The sequence below is a fragment of the Anoplolepis gracilipes genome, chromosome 4 (assembly GCF_047496725.1).
Source record: "Anoplolepis gracilipes chromosome 4, ASM4749672v1, whole genome shotgun sequence".
In the NCBI taxonomy this organism is placed as follows: Eukaryota; Metazoa; Arthropoda; class Insecta; order Hymenoptera; family Formicidae; genus Anoplolepis; species Anoplolepis gracilipes.
The window spans coordinates 14,084,147-14,107,408 of NC_132973.1; the positions used below are offsets into that span (position 1 = coordinate 14,084,147).

At 37.5% G+C, this 23,262-nt stretch overlaps 1 protein-coding gene across 1 annotated transcript in view; it reads right to left on the reverse strand.

Annotated features, from left to right (window-relative positions):
- Window positions 1–4,345: 4,345 nt before the first annotated feature.
- LOC140664752 (protein Fe65 homolog) overlaps window positions 4,346–23,262 on the reverse strand; it is a 143,414-nt gene continuing 124,497 nt past the window's right edge. The window contains exons 5-16 of the mRNA XM_072890194.1: window positions 10,747–10,905; window positions 8,075–8,304; window positions 7,615–7,733; window positions 7,343–7,455; window positions 7,071–7,269; window positions 6,706–6,833; window positions 6,466–6,471; window positions 6,086–6,336; window positions 5,654–5,856; window positions 5,388–5,564; window positions 5,135–5,305; window positions 4,346–4,834 (exon numbers count right to left, since the gene is read on the reverse strand). Coding sequence (XP_072746295.1) covers window positions 5,156–5,305; window positions 5,388–5,564; window positions 5,654–5,856; window positions 6,086–6,336; window positions 6,466–6,471; window positions 6,706–6,833; window positions 7,071–7,269; window positions 7,343–7,455; window positions 7,615–7,733; window positions 8,075–8,304; window positions 10,747–10,905 — 1,735 coding nt within the window. The 3' untranslated portion in view covers window positions 4,346–4,834; window positions 5,135–5,155. The remainder of the gene's footprint in view (window positions 4,835–5,134; window positions 5,306–5,387; window positions 5,565–5,653; window positions 5,857–6,085; window positions 6,337–6,465; window positions 6,472–6,705; window positions 6,834–7,070; window positions 7,270–7,342; window positions 7,456–7,614; window positions 7,734–8,074; window positions 8,305–10,746; window positions 10,906–23,262) is intronic.

The window sequence follows — 23,262 nt, forward strand, 5'->3', positions numbered from 1 at the left end:
CACCTGTCTTTTGCATTCTTATCATTTACCATCCCTTCATTATTGTTTTGCGATTATTTTTATTAATATAATTACTTAGCTATTCTCAGCTTACCTTTTTTTTAGTCTTTCAATAAGTTGGAAATAACGAGACATGTGAAAAGAAACAAATAGGCATTTATTCACAAGAGGCAGGTGTAGTTACAGTAATTTCATTTCTGTCTTGCATTTATATATATATATATATATATATATATATATATATATATATATATACACATATATATATCATTATGTATATATATATATATTTTTTTTATATTTATAATAGTATCTCGTAACCGTTTCGTAATTACTCGTAATTAATCGATTCGGTTTAACTACGCAATACAAATGGGCATGAACAATGGGGGCGGGTGCACATACAAAGTGTTTGTTCTCTCGCACACAAAAAAACGCGCAGTTTTCATCCGTTTTATTCGCCTCTTATTTTTCTTATTTTATTTTCCACGCAGCGAGATTCCACCGTATAAAATTCTATATGTGTGTGGATATATGTGTATGTGTATATGTGTGTGTGTGTGTGTGTGTGTGTGTGTGAATGTGTTTGTGTCAAGATAAAATCTCGCTGTTCATTCTACTCGCTTAATGCGATTCGCCGTATCTCGATCTCGACGAATCACTCGGAACGCGGACGTACTCGCGGAACGGGTGTGCTTTTTTTTCTCTTCACTTCTTATTTTTTATAAAGCGCTTCTCACCCGGATTGTCTCGCAAGGATCGATTCTCGCGACACCTCAGGTGAGTATCGTTCGGGGGAGAGTGTCACGGATAAATTAGTTAAACTGATAATTGCCGATAAGGATCAATCATCGATGATTTGTGTAAATTTCCATTTTAAAGAGAATTTCTTTTCATTTCATTTCTAATCGGCGATTGATCCTCATCATAGAAGTATTGTATCGGCAATCATCTAATTTATCCGCGCTGCCCTCTCCTTCGTTTGCAAAAATTGGTGATAACAATATATAATATATAGTATGACAATACGACAATGGCGGCTCCTTAAATTTGTTTTCTATAGTAACTCGACGATGATGATCATGACAACAATGTAATAACAATGAGGCTTTCAGCGGCGATAGAGCGTGAATAATGATAAAAAGTAATCCGCAATCAATCTGTAATGACGAGTTGTCGAATATAAAATACCCTTCTCATAATTAAGAAACAATAATTAATAGAGCAATTAGTATAAAAGTAGAGAGATACGTACTTTTCTCAAGGTAGAGAGACAGAGAGAGAAAAGGAGAGAGAGGAAGGAAGAAGAGAAAAGAGAGAAAGAATAGAGGAAGAGAATAGAGAGAAGAGAGAAGAAAGGAGAGAAAGAGAGAGAGAGAGAGAGAGAGAGAGAGAGAGAGAGAGAGAGAGAGAGAGAGAGAGAGAGAGAGAGAGAAAGAGATTATAATTGTCAATGAAGCATCGTGTTTTTGTGCAGAACAACTCTTCTATCAGTAAATTCGCATTTCTTTCTCGTTAAGGGTATTACATGTCACGGTAAATACAGTAAGGTTCGCTATGCTATGTCAATTATAAGTGGCTCCTGTCATGTTTTACCACCCGAACCCTTCTCCTCCAGTCCACTCTCTCATCCGAGATTATTTCTCCCGTGACGACGTATCAACACCTATATAAAGAGACAGTTAAGCTATGCGTAATTTGTATGAGTGTGTATGTTCTGCTCTCTTCTCTGTGTGTGTGTGTGTGTGTGTATACACGTATTTACTTGGGAATATGTGTGCATGTGTGTATGTATATGCGTATATGAGAAAGTAAGATAATGCATCGACACGTGTGCAGTGCGGTGCGATAATGTGAATGTGTGTATCAGTTGAATTCCATAGCTTCGGCCTTACTCTCTACACGTGTATATTATATTTACATCCATACCATTTATAATTCTTCTCTCACGTTTTTTTTTCTGTCCTTCCTCCAAAAAATAAAAAAAAAATGCACGAATTAAGAGAGATAGGTGAAAAATTTGTCTGCGAAATTACATTTCAAATTTTTGAGAAAGCTTGACAATCAATTTCGTAATTATAGAAATATTTCAAAGCGCAGAATTCGCGAGAATAGTTGAACGAAATGTTCGATTACAAAGACGAGGAATTTTAATTTCGCAGAACAAACCCCCACTAAGCTCTTTCGATCCCATTTTTTCACACAGACTCGCGACACTGTTGGCGATTTCTCTCCCTTAAAACTCACTGTACAACGATACGATTCAACGCAAACTTATATGACACGCGTGCAACCGAATTCGTTCGTGCGCCCATCGAAATGTCATCGCGCGTCCATCCAATCTCGCGATACAAAGTGAAACGAAAAGAAAGATCTCGCGATAAACTATTTACATAATAATAATAAATCTCGTCCTCCCTAACCAGCAGCATACTACATGCACACTCATTTTTTCACGCACACTCTCCCGCAACGCTCTATTATATCTCGCCTCTTTTCTTTCCACTTCTCTGCGTTTATTTTTTTTTCTTTTACTTAAAGTGCTACATAGAAATATCTTCGTTCTGGGTCCCGCACAACTTTGTATCTCTCGCAACGACGATGGCTCGTACGACGTGACCGTCCTCGTAGGACGACAAGAATTGCGCTCTCTTAATGGAAAAAGATCTTCTCAAGGAAAATAAGACGATGCGATTTCAGTGATTCGGTCACATATTCTTTTCTCTGAATACAATCATTAATAAGCATCACTTGGATTTATTACGAAGATAATTTGTGGGATAATTACAGGAAAGTTGATCAATTATTTATTAAGTCTTAAAATAACAAATAATAATTAAGCTACTTGTTTGTGTGATCACTATAAAATAATAATGGATTAAAAATTAATTAGATTAAATTTTTTTTAGACGAGAGCACATATTCTGTCTAATCATAGTATTCCATCTTCGAACCAATAACAGCGGCGAGTCTCATTTACGTATAATCGTCATCAGTGCGCACGCGTGTAAATTGTAAGTGTGTACATGGATTATGGATGCGCGGTGCGATGCGATCGAATTTAAATATTACCACAGAAACGTGACTGAATCGTTTGCTAAATTCTACTAATAGTGGCGATCGCTAGTGCGAGATGCTTTGCTACGTATGTGTGCCTACGTAAGTAGGGCTAGTATGTAGATGCGTGGAACGTGTCTTAAGTACATTTGACTCTTTTCAACAACTGTTTTGTACGAACATACATCTCTCGCATGCGTCTATTCTTTCCTTGAACAGTGATCGGAAAAAATTGCAATGGCCTGATATGCATACGATTTTTCAGCTGCAATACGTCATGCTACGATGCGTCTAGCGATAATAATTATTATTTACCGTTCGCGCTTACGAGAAGAATAATTATCAGCGATAATAATTATTAATACCGTTGTTATTCGGTTTAAACAGTTATTATCGCACGGACATGTTAAATTTCGCATCTTGTGTGGGTGTCGGATAATGTGATTGCGCGGTTATTGCGCGTGAAACGATCGACTACGATCGCGTGTAGTTTCGATAACGTTACGCACTACTGATCTCTCGCCTAATTGCTGCCCTCCCCCTTTCCCCGGTTCAAGTCTAAAGGACGGTCGCGGTATAAGTATTTGTCGTATCGGCTTCGTAATCTCCGAGGTGCTGCAAGTTCTGCTTTTTTTTTTTTTTTAAAGCTCCTACTAATTCGCCATAAAAAATAAACTCCCTATCGGCCGTCGTGTTAACGTGCGCGTGTGTATGTCTACCGGAGACCTTTCCCGAGACCTATCGCGCATCTCGTCGCCGAAAAAAGCACGATACGTCCGCGGGATACCCGATATAGTCGCGGTGCGCGTGCTGATGTGTGTGCGGAAGTGCGTTCTTCGCACGCATGTACGCGTGTGTCCCGTGCGACCCGGTCATCGCCCTCGTCTCGCTTCCCTAATCTGTACACCCGAGAATACACGCACACGTGAGTTATATATTATATTTATATTTATTTATTTATATATGTATATATATATATATATATATATATATATATATATATATATATATATATATATATATATATATATACACGCAAGCTCTCTATAGCTCTTCTCGAATCTCCTCGAATGCCTTCGCGGATATTATGCTTACTACTACGTTAACTGCAGTTCATTCACTCTCCGATACGCGCAACTTGATTCGCTTGCGAAATCCTATAGGTGTGTTATTTCTTTTCTTTCCCCTGCCAATTCGGATTAAATTTAACGCATAATCATCACTTTGTATGTACAAACTATGATTTACTCTTCGAACTCTTTCGATTCCTTCGTTTTCTTCCTCCTAATCTTTCTTTCTATCAATTTTCCATAAATACGGCACAAATTAGTACATGCTACCTCTTAAGGATTTCCACGAGGTTCAATGCGATTCGATATCGCTCCTGTCTCTCGATAAATCCGCGAATTCTTCCTTCTTTCATCAGACATTGCATAACATACATAACATCATATCGACATAGGTAAGCGTAGTCCACTATAGCTGTGGTACTGGTATAGCACTCTGCGGAATTTTTCGCGAAATTCAGTCGTTTACGTCGTAAAGAGAATATCCGTTTGCCCTTTAGCCGCCTTCTAACATCAGGCTTTGTTTTAGCGATTCTTTAAGGATTACTTTCCCAGCGGGCAAGTTGGATGCGCCTGGTGTCCAGAGAAGGCGAGAGTAGCGATTTGAGGGACGCACTCGGCGGCGAGCCACCGAAATATTTGAGGGTCAACGGCGACTGGAGATGCCTGTGTCGTATCACCTCTCGCTCAGCAGGCAATGGCCAGAGTTCCTACCGGACAGTCGGGGAACTGATTCGATTAATCGAAAATATTCAATCACTCGTTTTAAAATCTCTATCATCGCAAATATATATGTCTATTAGTTTTTTATAAAGATATTTTTATATTAAAATCACATCTGAAGAACATTATCAATTATTAATTATTATTATATATATTTTTATATATAATCATTAATATTATTATATTTATTATTTATCTATTTAAATTATTAATTATTAATTAACTTTTAATTAAACAATTTTATGTTGGCGAGGGATATAAATCTTGATAATCCGAAAGTAGTTTACCTGCAGCGAGAGAGCCTCGTCTCAGGATTCACCCTGCTTATTTCTACGACCAGTCAAAGAACCAACTAGGGACTTCAAAGTCGCGCCTAATCCTCTACCGCTCGGAGTATTAAGACTGCTAGCGTTTCTGAAACCTTGTGGATGTGCGTCCAAGCATTTCTGGTACCTCAGCTAAAAAAGGAATATAAAGCTCTTCTTTTAGCATTTTCTTTCAGCAAGAGTAAATTCACAGGATCAAAGGAAGGATTCTCACCTTGCAAGCGGCCTCAATCGTCTTGCAGAGAGCTCCGCTGCTGGGCTCGCAGTTAAAAATGTGTGCGATGAACAAGTCCTGCGCGGTATGCATGATGAAAGCGCATTGCTTCACGTTGCGACCGATACCAAGGAATGACAGGTAGCGTACGCGACACTCAGTGATGAGCTTGTCATCCTGAGAAGATTATAATTGTTATAAATAAATTGAAATCGCTTTTTTATCAATTTTCCATGTTCAGATGTTAGTATTTTTAATGTACTCACATTCGGCGTAAGAATAGAAATCATGCTAGGAGCTACGGCGACGTTGACGTTTCGCCATTGATTGATTGGCGTGTTCGTCACGATATGTTCTATCGCCTCGTTCAATACTTCCATGCCAGTGGCTGCACTGACTTGCATGGATCCAAGATATTGTGCTCGCAGTACCTTTTTCGGTTCTTCCATTGGCGTTGGAAAAGATTGTGCTGCGCAAAAATACCAAAGTTATTTAACAATTTTTTAAATTTATATTTGTTATTTTCAAGTTTCAAAAATCTTATTCTTTAACGATTTTTCTATTCGTCATTTTATCATAAGTAAGATATCTTCTTATTAAATATATTATATATTTCATGAATTATCAATTGCCAAAGAAATAAAATTGGAAAAATCTAATTTATCTATATATATATATATATATTTGAAGCTACTTACTGACTAGTGCTTGACCGTTTCTGTGAAAACGTCGATGTTCAGTGGGCAAATTGGTTGGTCTCGTAGCAAGACTGGTCCGACCATTGATGTCTACCGGTTTCGCTAAATTCTGATGCTGCGAACGTTCAATCATTATTTTCTTACAAATGTCTCGAAGAGTGTTTGCGATCGTGCGCGCCGGTATGTCGCAACGGAACACGTGGCACATGTGTTTCCTGGTAGATCGGTCTCTTGCCACGTAAGCAAAATCCCTGGAACAAGTAATATAGACTTAATTAACAATCACAATTTTCTGTTTCGCCAAATAGAAAGTTTTCATTTTATAATTTCAACTTATATTTTATTATACAATATAATTTGTATCGCGTCGTATATCTTACCTTTCGCTGTTAGGTCCGTTCAAAGAAGGGTAGACATTCATGAAAACAGTACAAATATACATGTTAATACAACATATGTGTTATGTAATATTTAATAAGAAGATTTAATAAAAAGATTGAAGAATCTGACATTCAAGAAGTTTTAGATTTTACAACTCAGTTCTTTGATTCATTTGAAGATAATATTAATAATTAATTATAATAATTTATTATTTATAATTAATTTAATAATTCACTCACCGACAGTGATCTCTTCCTACGCCCCATACCCTAACCGTATGAATAGGCTGCGTGTTTAGTACGGTAAGATTCTCTGGATCGATCAGCTTGAGCGCCCCTTCGTCCAAGTCCATAAATAGATCTTTACCCTAAAATATTTCGTAACATACATATATCTCGCATCGCGTGTTTATTGCGCAACAAAATCGATGTTGGTATGGATTATTTAAGAGTCTTAAATATACTTTCATATATGATATCTATTATAACTTTAAATTCTGTCATATTGAGATTGTTTTTCTTATTGCGTTCTTCTTAAATTTATTGTTAATAATACAAATTTAATCTATTTAGTTTTAATCTATTTAGTATTTTCTGAAACTTACATCGCCCCATCGTCCAACGACATCCAGCAGATCATTTCTACCAAGCGAGAGATCCACGATACACTTGTTCACGGCTTTGCTGCTTCTTTCAGGTGTCAAGTCTTCTTCCGCGATTTCCGTCCAACCCAAGGATCGCACAGCGAATCTGATTGGTTTGTCTCTACCTTCAGAATCCGCTCTGGCGGGATAGCTTCTTCGTCTGAAAGAAATAAATGAGGTGAATTGATGACAATCGCCAAAAGGCAACCGTGAGTGAGGCGGCATTCACTTACTTGAGCGCCAATTCCATTTTCCTTTTGTTTTCCAATTCCTGGTCCAGAGCCGAGCTTGTGTTGCTACGAGTCACTGTGTTCACCATGCCGCTCAAAGTGTGAAAATTATTTATCTAAAACAGTAATGTTGCAAAAGAAATATATAATACGCCTATAACAAATATACACAATAATTTATATTATTATTAATATTAATATAAATAATATGAATATCATTAATAGCAGTACAATATAATAATTACAAAATATTTTAACGGATGTTCTATACTTACGCTATCATTATCCTTGACCAGACTTCGACGCGCCTCTGTTTTTGTATGTAACGGAGCCTCCGGCGGTTCTCTCTGTATGTTACCACTTTTCACATGCCAATAATAAGGTCCATTCTCATCTGAAATAGTATTATCACTAGTTAAACGATTTATCACTAGTAAAATTTGGAAGCTTCAATTTATAATAATCATATATAAATTTTCGGTTAAAAAAACTGGAAAAAGAGAAACATCAATTTGTTTGATCATATTTATATTTTTAATATTTATCAATTTTTTGTATTTAATAATTATTAATTTTTTGCATTTATCTTAAATTTTAGTAACATTTTTATACCAAATATTATTTAAATCTAAATCTAGGAGTCATTTTGACATATAACGATTACTTGAAACGATTTTATATCGATTTCAAATCGTCGGGAACAAAACGGTTTCAATCTTTTGCTCGATTACTTACCTTCATGCTTCTGCCATCCGGGCGGTAGATTCTCATCTTTATCCTCGGAATCGGTGCTATCCACGTCCGTCGGTTTCTCCTGGGTATTGTTCTGTAAAATCGCATTGTTCTTCTGATCCTTTGGCTGTCGTCGTTTCACCGGCACTGCGTATAGCTCGCTGTTCAGGCCACCCTCTACGTGCGGTACACCGCCCATCTCTGCGGTCTCGTTGTCAGGTTTCTCGCAATAACTGAAGCAAATAAATATCGAAGGTTAAGAAAGGTAGGTCCAATCCAGAAGTTTGGTCACAGCATCGCAACGATGTCTATCGAATATTCAAACGACAATATCCAAAAGTCTAGAAATAGTCTAAAAGACATCTCAAGAAAGCCTGAGAGATTTGGACATTTCCCAGAATTTTGTGTCGTCTGATAATCTTTAATTCAAATCATAGGCGGATTTTCTCAATTTTTTTCTTATATGTAAAAATGTAACATATGCCGGGAAATATAGTCTATTTTATTTTTTTATTAAAACAAAGAATATAAATAAAATTATTAAAACAAATATGTCTTTATTAAATCTGCCTGTGATTCAAATGTGTCTTTATAAATATATTTTAATCTTCTGGATTTTTTTACGTGCACTTATAATATTAGAAAAGAAAAGTGAAAAAGGAATCAAGACTAGCATTAATCAAAGTCGATATAATCGACCATAAGAATTGCAGCGGAAACAGGAAGTCACAGCTGTTATTCATTCAAGGAAATCAGCGATAGTACACATTGCAAGCTATAAATTTCACAGCGATATACAAAGCTTCACGAAAGAAATATTCATTTTTACTTATCGGCCTTATTTTAAATCTAAAAATTAAGTTTGCCATTTTTGCAGTTGCTATTCCTGGCTGTACTAAAGCCTAAGCGCGATTCGTTTCAATCAGTCTCGCATCATCACGAGGAGGCGGTCACACGCGACAAGGTTGTTGGCTAAAAAAAGTCTCTCCGGTCTCTCTTTCTCTCTCGTTCTATTATATCGTGGAACTCCACGAGTGCGCGATTGTATTCATGTTCTCGCGTGACTCGAGGAAATTTCAGTTCACGACATTTCAGGGCGAATCATGATCGCCGAAATAAGCAGCTTGATTTATCGCGTCATTGTCCAGTCGTGTTTGTTCGTCTCGCGAATGAATCGGTGAACATTCGCGACGATCATCATCTACGACGGAATGACAAATTGATTTCCGCTTGTTAAAATCGTCCAACTGACGGCCGTGCCATCTCGCTCGTAAACCACTATTGATTCTCGACGATGTAGTTACTCGTTATCGCTGCCACGAGAAATTCTTGCGTGCTAATCAAAGTCAGGCGCGACACAAGCCGGCCAGCAGGAGATTATTTACAGGGACTGTAAAATAAAATGTTCTTTGCGAACGAGCGGGGAGAAATTGCGCTTCGTACTTGGAAGTGATGTAAAATTATATGTCGTGCACATTCATAAAAGGGACCAAAGACTTTATACAGAATTAGGGTGAATAAGGATGACCTGTATACATGCAGGCAGGACTGTAACAGGTGTCTGTCGCGTCTGTCAAGTGCTTGTTCCAAGGGAAAGAAAAACATTTCAAATTTATTTTATTTGGAATATTATGTAAATATGAGCAAGAATATATATTATAATTTTTTTGCTATATAATATATAAAATAATTTTTTGGGGATTTAAAATATATAATTTTTTTGAGATTTAAAAATATTTCAAAGACTTGTACAATTAATGTAATATCATAACAATAAATTATAAAATTATTTAAGTGTAATCATTTTTAATCGCTTGTTATTTCTAATATTATTTATCATATAGTTCATTAATATTACATTACTGCAAGGTCGGTAAAGAATTATAACAGCAGTGAGAATAAAATTTCACATATAAGTGCAATACTACAGCAAGCCAATACTCGCGATCGTGCTTCTGCCTATCAAATTCAATCCGGTTATTCACATTTGTTTTTATACCATACATCCGATTACTACTGTATTTTCTAAAGTGAGATGTACAGGAAGGAGCAACGTCGCTACTCGTAGAAAGAAAAGTCTATTTTACTTTGTAATACAAGAGAACCCGAGACAAGTCTACCTTCTACTGGCAGCGCAAAATTTGATTTTACTTTATGATATGACGAAATGCAGCGCATGCGTCAGACAGTAGCTGTATCGAAACCGAGAAAAAAATTTATATATAAAAATAAATGGTATCTATCAATAATGAAATTTTTACCGAACATATATATGTATATACAATATACGTCATATCACATAGTAGTTCCATTAAATGAACAAAGCGATGTTACTGATACCAGAATGGATTTTTCTCGGTTTAACGTTCACGATTCATTCTTCAAATATATTCGTTGCATCTGCCACGTAACATCGCAATGTGATATGCAACAACGTGAGTATACGAACGGACAGGTGAGTCTACACACAATAACTCGCATCTGTGAGCACAGGGTTGTTTACGCGAAACTCGGATATTTCGTTTCGACGGGATCATTCTCGCTACTACAACGGCAAACAGAAGCGGCAACTTGAAACACACACAAGAGAAGCGACGGATAGTGGTAACAAGCGGATGATCATCTGCAGGAGGGATTGGGTGCCACGAGACCACACGAGTGTGTTTCGTACGTACTTTCTCGACCCGGAAGTGTCCGTAGCGTCGATCGATCCCGACTGTAGGGTGTGAGACTGAGGCAGGATCGCGCTCGACGACGACGGGGATGACGAGCGGGGATTCCCGTTGAGGGTGTCGTCGACGAGAGCGGACTCCGTCACACCCTCGCAGCCGTACCTGAATCAGCATCGTTCATGCAACGCATTACAAGGGGATGAATTGTCGACGGGCGGTCGTAGTAATGATAATAATGTCTGCTGCGATTTTTCGATAGGATAAATATCGCTCGTTAACCCTTAAGTACAATATACCACTTTGACACGATTTTTTTATTTATATTTGTCGTCATTTTTTTCGTCATAGGAAAATTCGAGCATTTAAGGGTTAAGTCGAACTTGATATTTAAATTAACTAAACTTTGTATACTTCTATAAAGATAATTTTTACCTTATCTTACAAGGGACATGTCACAACTGTCTGCAACCGATTTGATTCTCCTTGAAATATGTTTTTAAACACAAAAATCTAAAAGACATATTTTTTATACATGCGCAATTTCATGTTTAAGGGGTAAAACATCCTTTTGAAAAAAAAAATGGTATTTTCCTTTGAGGTCAAATATCGTGGAAACTATAAGAGATAGAAAAAAAATTGTTAAATAAAAGTTTAATGGCTTCAAGAGTACTTTAATTCGGTGAAAAAATTATAAAATTTTGAGAAAAATTTTGGGTGGTGGGACTTTTTTGAAAAAAATTAAAAAATTTTTTTTCATAACTTTAGTACTCTTCAAACCGTTAAACTTTTGTTTAACATTTTTTTTTTTTTCAAAACCCTTAAACATGAGAATGTATAAGCATAAAAACGTATAAAAAAATACGTGTTTCTTAGATTTTTGCGTTTAACAATAACATATTTCAAGGAGAATCAAATCGGTTCCGAACAGTTGTGACATATCCCTTGTTAGTTCCTTAGTATTTTATTAATTTATTATTTTCTTTGTTTTTAGATGGACATTTATTTTTTAAAGAATATTATTGTTTTACACACAAAACGTTCATTATTAAGTTCTTAGTTACATATGTTAAGAATTTTAAACAATTCTTTTGATTACTCCCAAATTTATTTTTATAAACTGTATATATGTATATATGTGTATTTTATTACTCTATACAAACATATATTTAATTTTTATATATATGTACAATAACTTGATATATGTGTATGAGTCATACGGAATTTATGCACGCGATATTCATGAGATCGATTTACAAGGCTATTACTAACAGACATGTAAAGTATTAATCAATATTTAAAATTTAGTTATTCCAAAATGTATTTTTATCTCGAATGTGTAAACTCGTTTTTTCACAGGCAGGAATCGCGCGATTGCAAGAAAGTGGCATTTTAATTAACGATCGAGGAGCAGTGCCAGGTACCAACGCGGTTAGTACAGGGTTGCTAACCATGTCGAAGTAATTAAGGGATTAGCCGAGCGGTTTGCTGACTAACGCCAGCTGCCTCTCCTGAGTATCGTTCGGGCATTAGAGGAGTATCTAAGGACCGACGTTCCTTTTGAACGTACTCAAGAAGTACGAATTCTGAACTTCGAGGCCTTTAATCGCCGAGATTATGACGAACTACTCGCGAGCTTGAGAGAACTTTTCCTCGGTATCGGAGTCGACTTTGCTTACTTTGTGCTTGAAAGACATCCATGTTAAAAGTTTAAGTTTAAGGTAAGTTAAAATAAAAACGTTTGCATAAAATGCGAATATAGTATTACTTATATCTTCAGCTTTTAACTTTTAAATCTCGCATGATCATGCATTGCAATCTTCGAATAACGATATTGCAAGTTGTTAATAAGAGTTTGCATTATTATTACAATATTACCACGTCTATTATATAATTCTTGTTAAGAATCGACTAGATGCAAACAGTGTATCGGTAGACTCACTGTTCTCGACTTTAACAATTTTTTTTCATAATTACACGATAATAATCGCGATAATTTCTCGTACGTGTCGCTAATTGGTGAACCTACTTCGTCGTTTGCAGTTAGAGAAAACTAGTAATTGCGTGCTATGTGGCTGGAAAGAAATTTTCAAACTTTTTCGCGTATTGCCACGGGAGAAAAATAAAATAAGGAAAATAATAAAATAAATAATTTAAGAAACTGATTATTAAAAAATAAATCAAGTAAGGGTAATTTTGAGAAAGCTCATGTAAAAAGAAAAGAGGAAAGAATATAATTTAATTTGAAAGAGGGACGCGGAAGAGACATGTATGGCATGCAAAGTCAAACGACATAATTTCACACAAGTATATGGGTTAGAAATAATACGAAGGGATGCTTTGGAAATTCACTAGAAGTTTCGGTAATAAGGGGAAGCCCCCTGTATTTTGTTAGAACACGAGGGTGGCGCAGAACGATCGATGAAAAAAACGTATTTATGAGAATTCTCGTCGATCAACACTCTTGAGATTCTTTCAGTGTCGTCGCGTTTCACTCGGATAGGTCAGTTGCCAGTAATCGAATTTATCGAATTACGAATATTATGACGCGCTTTCAATCATATTAAACAGGTTATTAATTAATCTATAATAAGCTCGTATTCGGCCAAATCGAACGAGAGCTTTATCGGGAATAAAATCGTAATACTGACGCATTGACGTAATTCATTTTACAAGGACGTTAATTCGATTTCCGATTGCAAACCACGATAATGTTATATAGTCAGATCGTTTTTAATACTATTAATACAGGGATTGGTGAGGCGTTGCGACAGTAGTATCTGGAATACCGGGTTATTGACACTGGACGCATCGATCGACCATATCGAGGTCCATATAGTATTACAAGCTCGGCGATCTGAGTAGACGATGATGTAGTAAAATTCAAACCGAAACACTCTGGAATTCAATAACAATGAGATGGCCGCGAATCTATAGCAAGTAGATAATCAACCATGACTCATCTTATAAGATGAGAGGTATCTCGTTTATCATTCTATATAAAGAAAATAGACTTCACAAAGTTGAGAAGGATGCGTGAAATTAATGTCCAAAAAATTTCTTTTATACCCTTTTTACTCTTTCTGAGATATTAATGATATATCACGTTAGGCAACGAGAGGTACAGATAAACTGATCGCGCGATATAACTAAAATCAGCTACCGGAGGACGGTAATTGTGACCCAACTGGCGTGCGTACATGGGCGCATCGCCGTAACTTTCAGTCAGATGTAATTAAACCCAATTAGGTCGTAAGGTGAGCAACTTCTGACGCACCTGGCTGAGCCGTAAATTACGCCGGCAAGTCTCCCTCTGTGTCTATCTCGCCGGCACCATGATTACAGTATTCGTAATTTTATGGTTTCTACTCGAGAACACGGATCATTATCTTCTGATTATATTGCTATCACCGTAAATCACAGCCTTTTTCAGAAAAGCGCGAATTAAATCGTCAAGTAAGACACGAGGGAAAAAAAAAACGATTTTTTAACAGTTCTAAAGTATTGAATAAAATGTAATCAATAAAAGAATAGTCGTAATAATAAAATAATAAAAAAAGAGATAAATGAACGAAGACAAAAAAGAAAAAAAAAAGAAAAACGAATACTTATAATAACAATCTGTAAATTATACTGTAAATTGTATAATTAATATTTTAGATTGTGCTGTGCATCGATCTTCCATTAACGCGTCCTGTATTCTGCCAGTATCCATATAGCAACGATCGATTTTCCCCTATCAATGGAATCTGACAAACACTTGACCACGGAGAGACAGAAAGAGGGGGAGGGGAGGAGAGAGAGAGAGAGAGAGAGAGAGAGAGAGAGAGAGAGAGAGAGAGAGAGAGAGAGAGAAAGAGAAACCTAAATTACAGAGTGTCGAAAAGACTGGTATTTCGGGCGTTTATAATTCGCTGTCAATGTTTGTCGTCCGGCAGAAACAACGACCGAATGACCATGACATGGACATAAGCGAGGGCGGGTGATTTGCATAGAGGGAGTTAAAAGAGATACAGAGAGGAAGAAAAGCGAAAAAGATTTTAGCGAGAAAAAAGTGGTGCACGACCGAAATACAGTGTAGGGTAGATGGACGTCCACGCAAAGTGCAGCACAGAGTGAGTAAGAGAGAGAGTGAGTGAGAGAGAGAGAGAGAGAGAGAGAGAGAGAGAGAGAGAGAGAGAGAGAGAGAGAGAGAGAGAGAGAGAGAAAGAGAGGGGAAGAGAAAGGGAGAAAGAGAGCCGGGCTGCTCTTCTCCTCGCTCGATCAATACACACTACACAACCACCCTCCCAACCCCCAACCCACACACCCTCTGCCCCATGGCACAACCCCTCGACCACTGTGTGGCGCTTACCCGCCAACGTCACCCCATTTCGAGCGCTCTACCTAACCACCGCACACACTTACACACGCACATCTACACTTACATATACATATACGACATCGACATCGAATGGATACGATACTGATCGCTATCGTATTGATAAAATGGTCTGTTTCTGTCGTCTTTTCAAACTGATCAGCTCGATATCGATTTTGTGACGATGCGATCAAAGAGCGATTGGCATGCATGTTACGCAAAGATTATTTCCGAGAATTACGAATATTGTTCGACAGGTGAGTACCGTGAGAAGAACTCGTGCTGAAATTCGAACCTTCCACTACGCGAAAAGAAGTATAGTATTAGCGCTAGACATGATCCGTTATTGTTGGATTGGCTACCTAGAACACGTAGAATCGCTAGTTAGGCCTTGTCGAAGCTAGAAAGCTATTCCCAGCGGCCCTCTCACCCTTCGAGTAGCTGGCAGTGCCGCATACAGCCCGCCAAGGTAATTAAGTTTCGGCCGATCCGATGGGAGGAAGTCTCAAGAGCTTCGGAGCTTGCTCTCGGTTTCTCCAAATACATTGGTAGCCTTGCGCAATTAAGCCGCTATTACAGCTAACATTGTGCAAAAAACTTCTATGAATTACTAAATTTTCATTTCATCAAAAGTAATAAAATTTACGTAATTAAAAAGACGAAATAAATATGAATTATATATCATAATAAAGAATATAAAAAGTTGCATAAAAATCTGGAAATTATAATAATAAATTAAAAGAACTATGCAGCATAAAATGTCAAGTCTAAAATTAATGTACATTTTTTGTATTTATTTTTTTAAGTACGTAGTGTTTGTTGGGAAGAGAATTAAAAGATTAAATTCCCAAGACTCACTGGCGTTGAAAGCAAGGTTAACGATTGAAAAACGCCGATCTACGCCTGTTTCGTAATGAGAACGTGTTTCGATAAATGATTCAATTCCCACAAATAAATTGATTCGCAGAAAGAACTGAATCACCTCCGTGGGAAAGACTTCTCGAATAGTTAGACTGACTTTATTTTATTTCGCTTTTATTTATTTTTTTATAAAATAACTGTTATATATTTCTTTAATTATCAATTTAAATATATGTAAGAATTATTCTTTCAGTTTATATCATCACTGACGAATATTATCGTGAATGGATTACTATCTATATACGAGTTATTGATGCTGAAAGCGTGAAAAATTTCGCACAAATTATTATAATCGTAAAATTTTTATCGGGCACGATAAACTTTACTATACGGTGCACATGGTCTGCTTTAGGCACAGTAAACTATAGCACTCGTTTCATTGCTGTTCTTGGACTACGAAACAGCGTCTCATCACGATCGCCATAATAACGTCGAGGAATTTCTTACCAAGTTAATCCGTTCCTTATTTCGATTATTCTTTTTAAGTACCACGTTTCCGGAAAATCACGAAACATTTAACAAGGTAATTTCTACTTGCATAATCTCGTTTCCTTGTAGCACATGTTCCTGCAGCTAATATTTCTTTATACATACTCCGTGATTTATTAATACTTTTCACGCTTAACGCTTTTAACAGCTATTATGGATTCGTCTCACTTTATGAAGACTTTATGAAGTCCAGGCAAATCGCCGCTAAAGTCTGTTTATATTCTGAGTAACAAGATTGTCTCGTCATTTCGCGAGAGTAAACGTTAGAACTACCTGAAGTCCAACATTTACCGGACGTTTATCCTTTCATCATCGGGCCGCCATCGTGAAATCCTCACGATGGTCCACGACGAGACCCTTTACGATGTATTATAAATCGCGTGTTTTTCGTCGATGTCTTCCTTTTTACGCGCCAGCCGCAGTCCATAAACCTTTATGATCGGTCGCCGGTAAATCGACCGGCTATTCCGTCATAGAGGGGGCGGCAGGGGGAGGGAATTCGCGCGAGAAACGCGGTTAATAAAGTTTCGAGCTGAGGGTGTATATTTTTTCATCGAGAAGCTCGCTCGCTCTCCTCTTTCGCCGCTGCTTTATGAGCTTTTTTTATGGAACTCAGAAACTCCACTTTCACTAAAATCAACCCCTTCCAGTTTGTCTACATCCTCCTCTCCGTCCTTCGGTTTTATCCGCCAGATACATTAACTCGCGGCACTGCCATGGCCAGATTTTAATCTAACTTACACGATAAAACGCGATCAAAAACGAATCAGCGTCTAGGGTGTCGAATTTTTTTACAGAAAAAAATGTACGTTATTTTTCGTTCCTTTTTTTGAGGTTGAGTTGTTTTTTACGCTACAAGTATTGATCCGCGTTACATTGGATTTTATTTTGCAACACCACGTCTCGTTTTTCATATTTGATAACCTATTGAATCCCTCTCTCTCTCTCTCTCTCTCTCTCTCTGAAGCGATTTGCTCGCGTGCCTGATATCGAATACTAATAAGCGCGTGAATATTAAATGTCTCGGGATTAATAGAACATTAATTAACGCGCCGCGCTTTTCGCACAGTATTATAAATTTTAACACGAAACTGATAGAGATGAGATAAAATCGCCGGTAAACGTTCGAGGAAAATTTCTCCGTTGCAAGAGTAACGCAAATCCAATCTGTCCGATCTTCTTATAACGCCTGTGTAAGACTATTATCAGTAAAGTCTCTAGTCCCTCCTCCCCCCCCCCCGGATATATCTCCAGGACGAAGCTATTGGCATCGCCGGAACATCTTGCATCCTGGACAGGATGATTCGTTCGCGTTTACGAGCGTCCTCGCTCCGGATTTCAGTTTAGCCCGATAATCTCCAACGGCTGGGCATCCTCGCAAGACCTCTCTCAGGACATTATTCTTTCTATCATGTCCCTCTCCTCCGTCCTTGTCTCTCTCTCTCTCTCTCTCTCTCTCTCTCTCTCTCTCTCTCTCTCTCTCTCTTTCTCTCCTGTCGTTTTTTTTTCGGCCTCCAGACTGCCGGAGCTTTTTCAAAGCCCGACGTGAGAGGACTTATCAAGCACGCCGACTTTCCGGGATCACCGATTACGTCCTGCAGGTATTACCGAAGAGAAAGAGGTGTCCCGGAAGAAAAAGGAGTCCTTGCGGAAGACGGTACGCGACCGGAGGATTGGAGGAGAAGAGGGGGTGGGAGGGGGAAGGGGAGGATTCCATTTCCGGGATTTATGGGCGCGTCGCATGCATGTGACTCTCAGAGCGCGATGTCGGTTTCACCGTGTAATTTCCTCATACTTCACGTTATCTGCCGCATCTTTTCTCGGTATTTCTGTTGCGAAAGATACGCGCCTACGAACAACCGTTTCCATTCATCAAACGTTTATTTCTTGCGTGAAAATTAAGTTTTTTTTAGCTCGTTGATATAATATGTACTTGCAACATGTCGTTTAGGTTCATGTACTTTTACTTAAGTTAATATTCATACTCTTTTATATGCACAAAAATAATTTTCCGCTTTCCTATCTTTATTTTCTCGTTAACCTAACGCAATATTACATTGCTATAGGTATATAAAAAATTAATCAGGTTCAATTCAAAACTGACGCTTTCTCTTTCTCTTTTTGTTTGTAAGAATAATTATATAAAGAGATAATAGAAAACGCACGAGATAATAAAAATAATCGGTAACGGTTCATTTGGGCGAAGCGAGACGTTTATGCAACTGGAGTGTTTCGATCATCGATAACTACCGGTCTAATCTAACCATTCAGGCCACAAGATACGATCTGAGGCGTGGTCGCACGCTGGCATAATCGTTCGTGACAGACTCGCGTGTACGCGGTGTTCCAAGCATCGTTCACTTTCTCTTAACTTGCAGAAATTGCGAATTAAAGAGCACATTGTTTACTCTTAACATTCGTTTTAATTCACGGTTTTGTATTCATGATATATATTGATAATCACATTGTCGATTGTATAGTAATAAAAAATAGTATTTCGAACACGCGATATTTTCGACACCCGGTACACTCGTTGCAACTGAGTAATTACATAGTGCGTTCATCCGTGAATTATCGAGCTCACGAGCGACTTCGCACAGCGAGTTCTGCAAGATAATGGACCACCCGGATGTTTTCTTTTATTCCTGTACCATTATAGAACCTAAAGATTTCTCCATCGCTGAAGCCTTGTTCACGCGACGGCATAGCTATGGACAAAAATATCCGTCTCGAGAGCGACTCGAGAGGTCACGATTTACACGCGTGGAAAGATTAGAGTTACAACGAGAGATTTGTCTTAAGAAAAAGGAAATAAATAAATAAAAAAATTAATCATTTTGAAACTTTTGCTAATCATTGTCACTTTACTATATGTAAAAAAATGCGGTACATACGAGTGCACTTTAAATGTTACAGTCAGTAATATTCTCAATTAAAAAATTAAATTTAAAATTTTATTGGCTATATTAATCCAATTTGTAATTACTGAAATAAAGATAGTTAAATTGATTATTATAAAAATGTATTCGATTGCGATTCGTAACAAACTAATTGATAATTTATAGAATAGATATATTTAGAATTTATATAATAGAATAGCAAGGTAAATTCGTCGTTAACAGAGTTAGGTATTTGATTGTAATTCACGCGGTGTAACTCGTAGTAACTCAATCTGCAATTTGCTGTACGACAGTGGTTAAATTCATTGTTAACAAGAGCTATATTTGATTATATTGTAATTCACGCGACACGGTGATTACTTGATTTGTAATTTAGGATATGACGAAAATAGAATTACATTTGTTAAATATGACGAAATAAGATCGCGAGTGTTTCCGCTGAAAAGACGCGATCGTATCTTTATCCGAAGGTAAGACGACGAGGCGAGTATCTGTGCATCTGCTGCTATCTTACAGCCTCTATTATCATTACCGACACCTAATGCTTTCCGGGTGTTAATGGAAAGCAGACACGGTTCGCTACGGTCCCAGCTACTACTTACCACCGGCGAAGAAAGGGGAATTTATTTGTGCGGATACTACGGGGCTCATAAAGTCGACGGTGTTAAGCGATTCAGAGAGGCACGATCTAACATCGCGCCTTTAGGCTCTTGTGAATTAATTAAATTTGTCAGCGATTAATACCCGCTTATACCAGGATCACGCAAGAGTGAGAGAGAGAGAGAGAGAGAGAGAGTGGAGTTCCTGTAGGGCTGTAAATAATGTAGCGCGTTAAATAACAAAGCGCAGGATTTTAAGGAAGGGAGCGAGAGAAGTTTGCGACGACGACTCATGCCAGCCGTTTCGTCGAGACGTTATTATGCAAATTAGACCAGCTCCGTTATTTTGTTACGCTATTACATAATTACGACGGCGCACACATAATCTCCGGTATTTCGTGACTGCCGCCGTATGCCGACCGTACCGTCCATAACGAGCGTAACGCGATAATTTCTACCGGCTCAGGTCATCGTTACGCAATCGTGAAAATGCACATTGCACTGCGATGCAACGAGAATCATCGACTCGTTGAAATTTACGGGGCAACGTTCTTCTCGATGAATCCTCGACGGACGAAGTTTTATGAGCTTCGAATAAATTCGCGGAACATATTGTACATGTAACTTTAAAGTAATAAATTCGCGCAGCGTTGCAGAAACACTGTAATTGACCAGGAAACGGAACAAATCAGCAAACGCGGTCTAATATAGAAACCGCGATAAATTATCGCCTGACGACTCGCTCGCAAAATACTTCGGCGTCATGCGGATTAATTTGCATAATTAATCTCGGCCCGCGCTCACCCATGTTAACGTTCAACTTTTCAACAGGCACGATACTAACGAAGCGTAATCTAATTTGCCGTCGGCTCGCTTAGCTGAGGCCGCTGAGTACTTTGGATTTAGAGGTACTTGAGGCACGATCTGACCGGAGCATTGTTTTCAATCGACATAAGTCAGTTCCCTTCAAGCAAGTTTAATATAACGCTGTGCATTTTGTATTAAATAACATGAGATATATAAATAGAAAATAAACACACACATATTTATATTATGACATATAAGAGACCTAGTAATTAACTTCACTTTTTGCTAAATAAATTGTATCGGTAAATAACAAAGAAATTATAATGATATAATTTGATATTATAATAATGTTAATTTGAGGGTCTTTAATTGAAACAAAGTATCTTAATGCTCATTTCTATAAATATCGCTTAGACATTAGTTTTCTTCACTTTCACAATCGAAACATTTTTCTAACTTGCCATCAATGTGCATGTGAACATTGTCGACATTGTCTAAATGATATAAACTTTTGCTTAAACACGAGGAATTTGCGAACTATTATTAAATTCCAACTATTTTTGCTAATATTGAATTATCTCTTTGATGTGCTTCCGAATATTAGCGTTAATTCTAACTTTAGGCATCAAACTGGCATGAATATCTAAATTAAATATCGCATGCGAAGAAAAATCAACTTTAAAAATTAATAAAGCTGTTTCAGTGAACGTGATTCCTTTGATACAAGAATAAATATTTCAATTCCTTTCACATTACTAATTATTAATATTCAAATTAATTAATTTGAAAAAATCATACTTTACATTCGTAGATATATGCTGTATATCCGTAGCCGATTTGATTTTACAGTACAACAGAATATCTCTCACACGGAAAATATATGCTTTTTATGCTGCTTTTGGATTATGCAATTGTAATGCACTGTGATGAAATATTCAATATAATCGTCATGAGTAGAAAATAGCGGCAATATATGAACAATTCATACGCACTAGTTTATCTCTGCGTAAATAATATATGTGCGCTATTATGCCAAAATTTTTTGAACATTAAATATTTCACCGTAATTACTTTTTACTGCACAAAATACGAACGTTTGAATTACGGGGAATTTTCGTCGACGATGAAAAATCCACTTCAAATTGGCCGAAAATTGCCAGTAAAAGGAACGGAGAGCGAGAGGGCGGGATACACCCTCTATATATATATACACACACACACACAAACGTAGATTTTACCGAGTCCAGTGATGTAGCGTTGTTTCAAAGGTCTATGAAAGTCAGAAGGAGGGAACGGACGATCAAAGGGGAACAAGGTAGATTGGTTAGGGAACGACCTAAGGCGCATGCCGTGTCAGGGGAGAAAGAGGGACAGGATCAGACGCATGAAGTGGATTCTAATTTTAGAAGGAAGCGGGATTGTGCTTGTCTCTCTCGTGCTAGAATGGCAGAGCCAGGATCGAAATGAATCAAGACAAGCCCGGCGGCAGCGAAATATAATTACGATTAGCGCCCTTAGCGTGCTTTTCTGCCTTGTGAATAAGGAAACCGTTAACATTCGTTTAGCATTTCATACTTTGTCCAAAAGATCGCATTTTATCCAACAATGATTTCCAGCTCAAATTAATCGTGATAATGAAATAACAAATAATATTTAATTAAATAGTAAATAGTAAATAATAAAAATTGGAACATATATACTCGCTGTACAATCAATGCCTGTTTTGCGTATTTAAAAGATTTCGTTTGCAAATAATAATTCATGACGTTATGCGTCGACTATTAATTATCAAATTGAACGATTTATTCGCCCATACTCCCAATTCGCACGCAAGTGTAAATTCTTATTCCTCTTTCTCTTCCCCTTCTGCTATCATAAGTAAATGCATTTTTTGGTGCACTAGCAGCCTCTGTTGCTGCTATACTACGTGAATTCATATAACTCGAGCTATATATATAGTAATAGGTCGGGGATTCTGCAGTAAATTCCATTAAGCGTGCGCGTGACATTTAAAAAATTCGTTTGGTTAAATGACGAATAACGATTAACGCCCCCATTGAACGATGGCAAGCCGCAGAGGTGAACGGGTTCTGGGAACTACCCTCGAGTAAAGAGAGGTGCAGAAGCAAGGGAGTGAATCTGGAAAACACGAGTGTTCTAGACGGCTTTAATTAACGATTGTCGCGAGAGCAAAATGGCAAAGTGGTTCGGCTGAGAGTACCGGCATTGTGGACGTCGGTGCTGAAAAAAAAAGAAAGAGAGAATCGTTTACCATTCAACTACAGTTTTTCCGAACGAGTTAACGAACAGTACACTCGTCGAATGTGATCTCTTCCATTTTTGTTTTTGCTCGCTTCGGTCTTTTTAAATTTTCTACGAGTGCCCGCTGCTCCTCTATTAACTATCGATCATATTTTCCGTCGAACTTTACAAAGTATCGCGATAT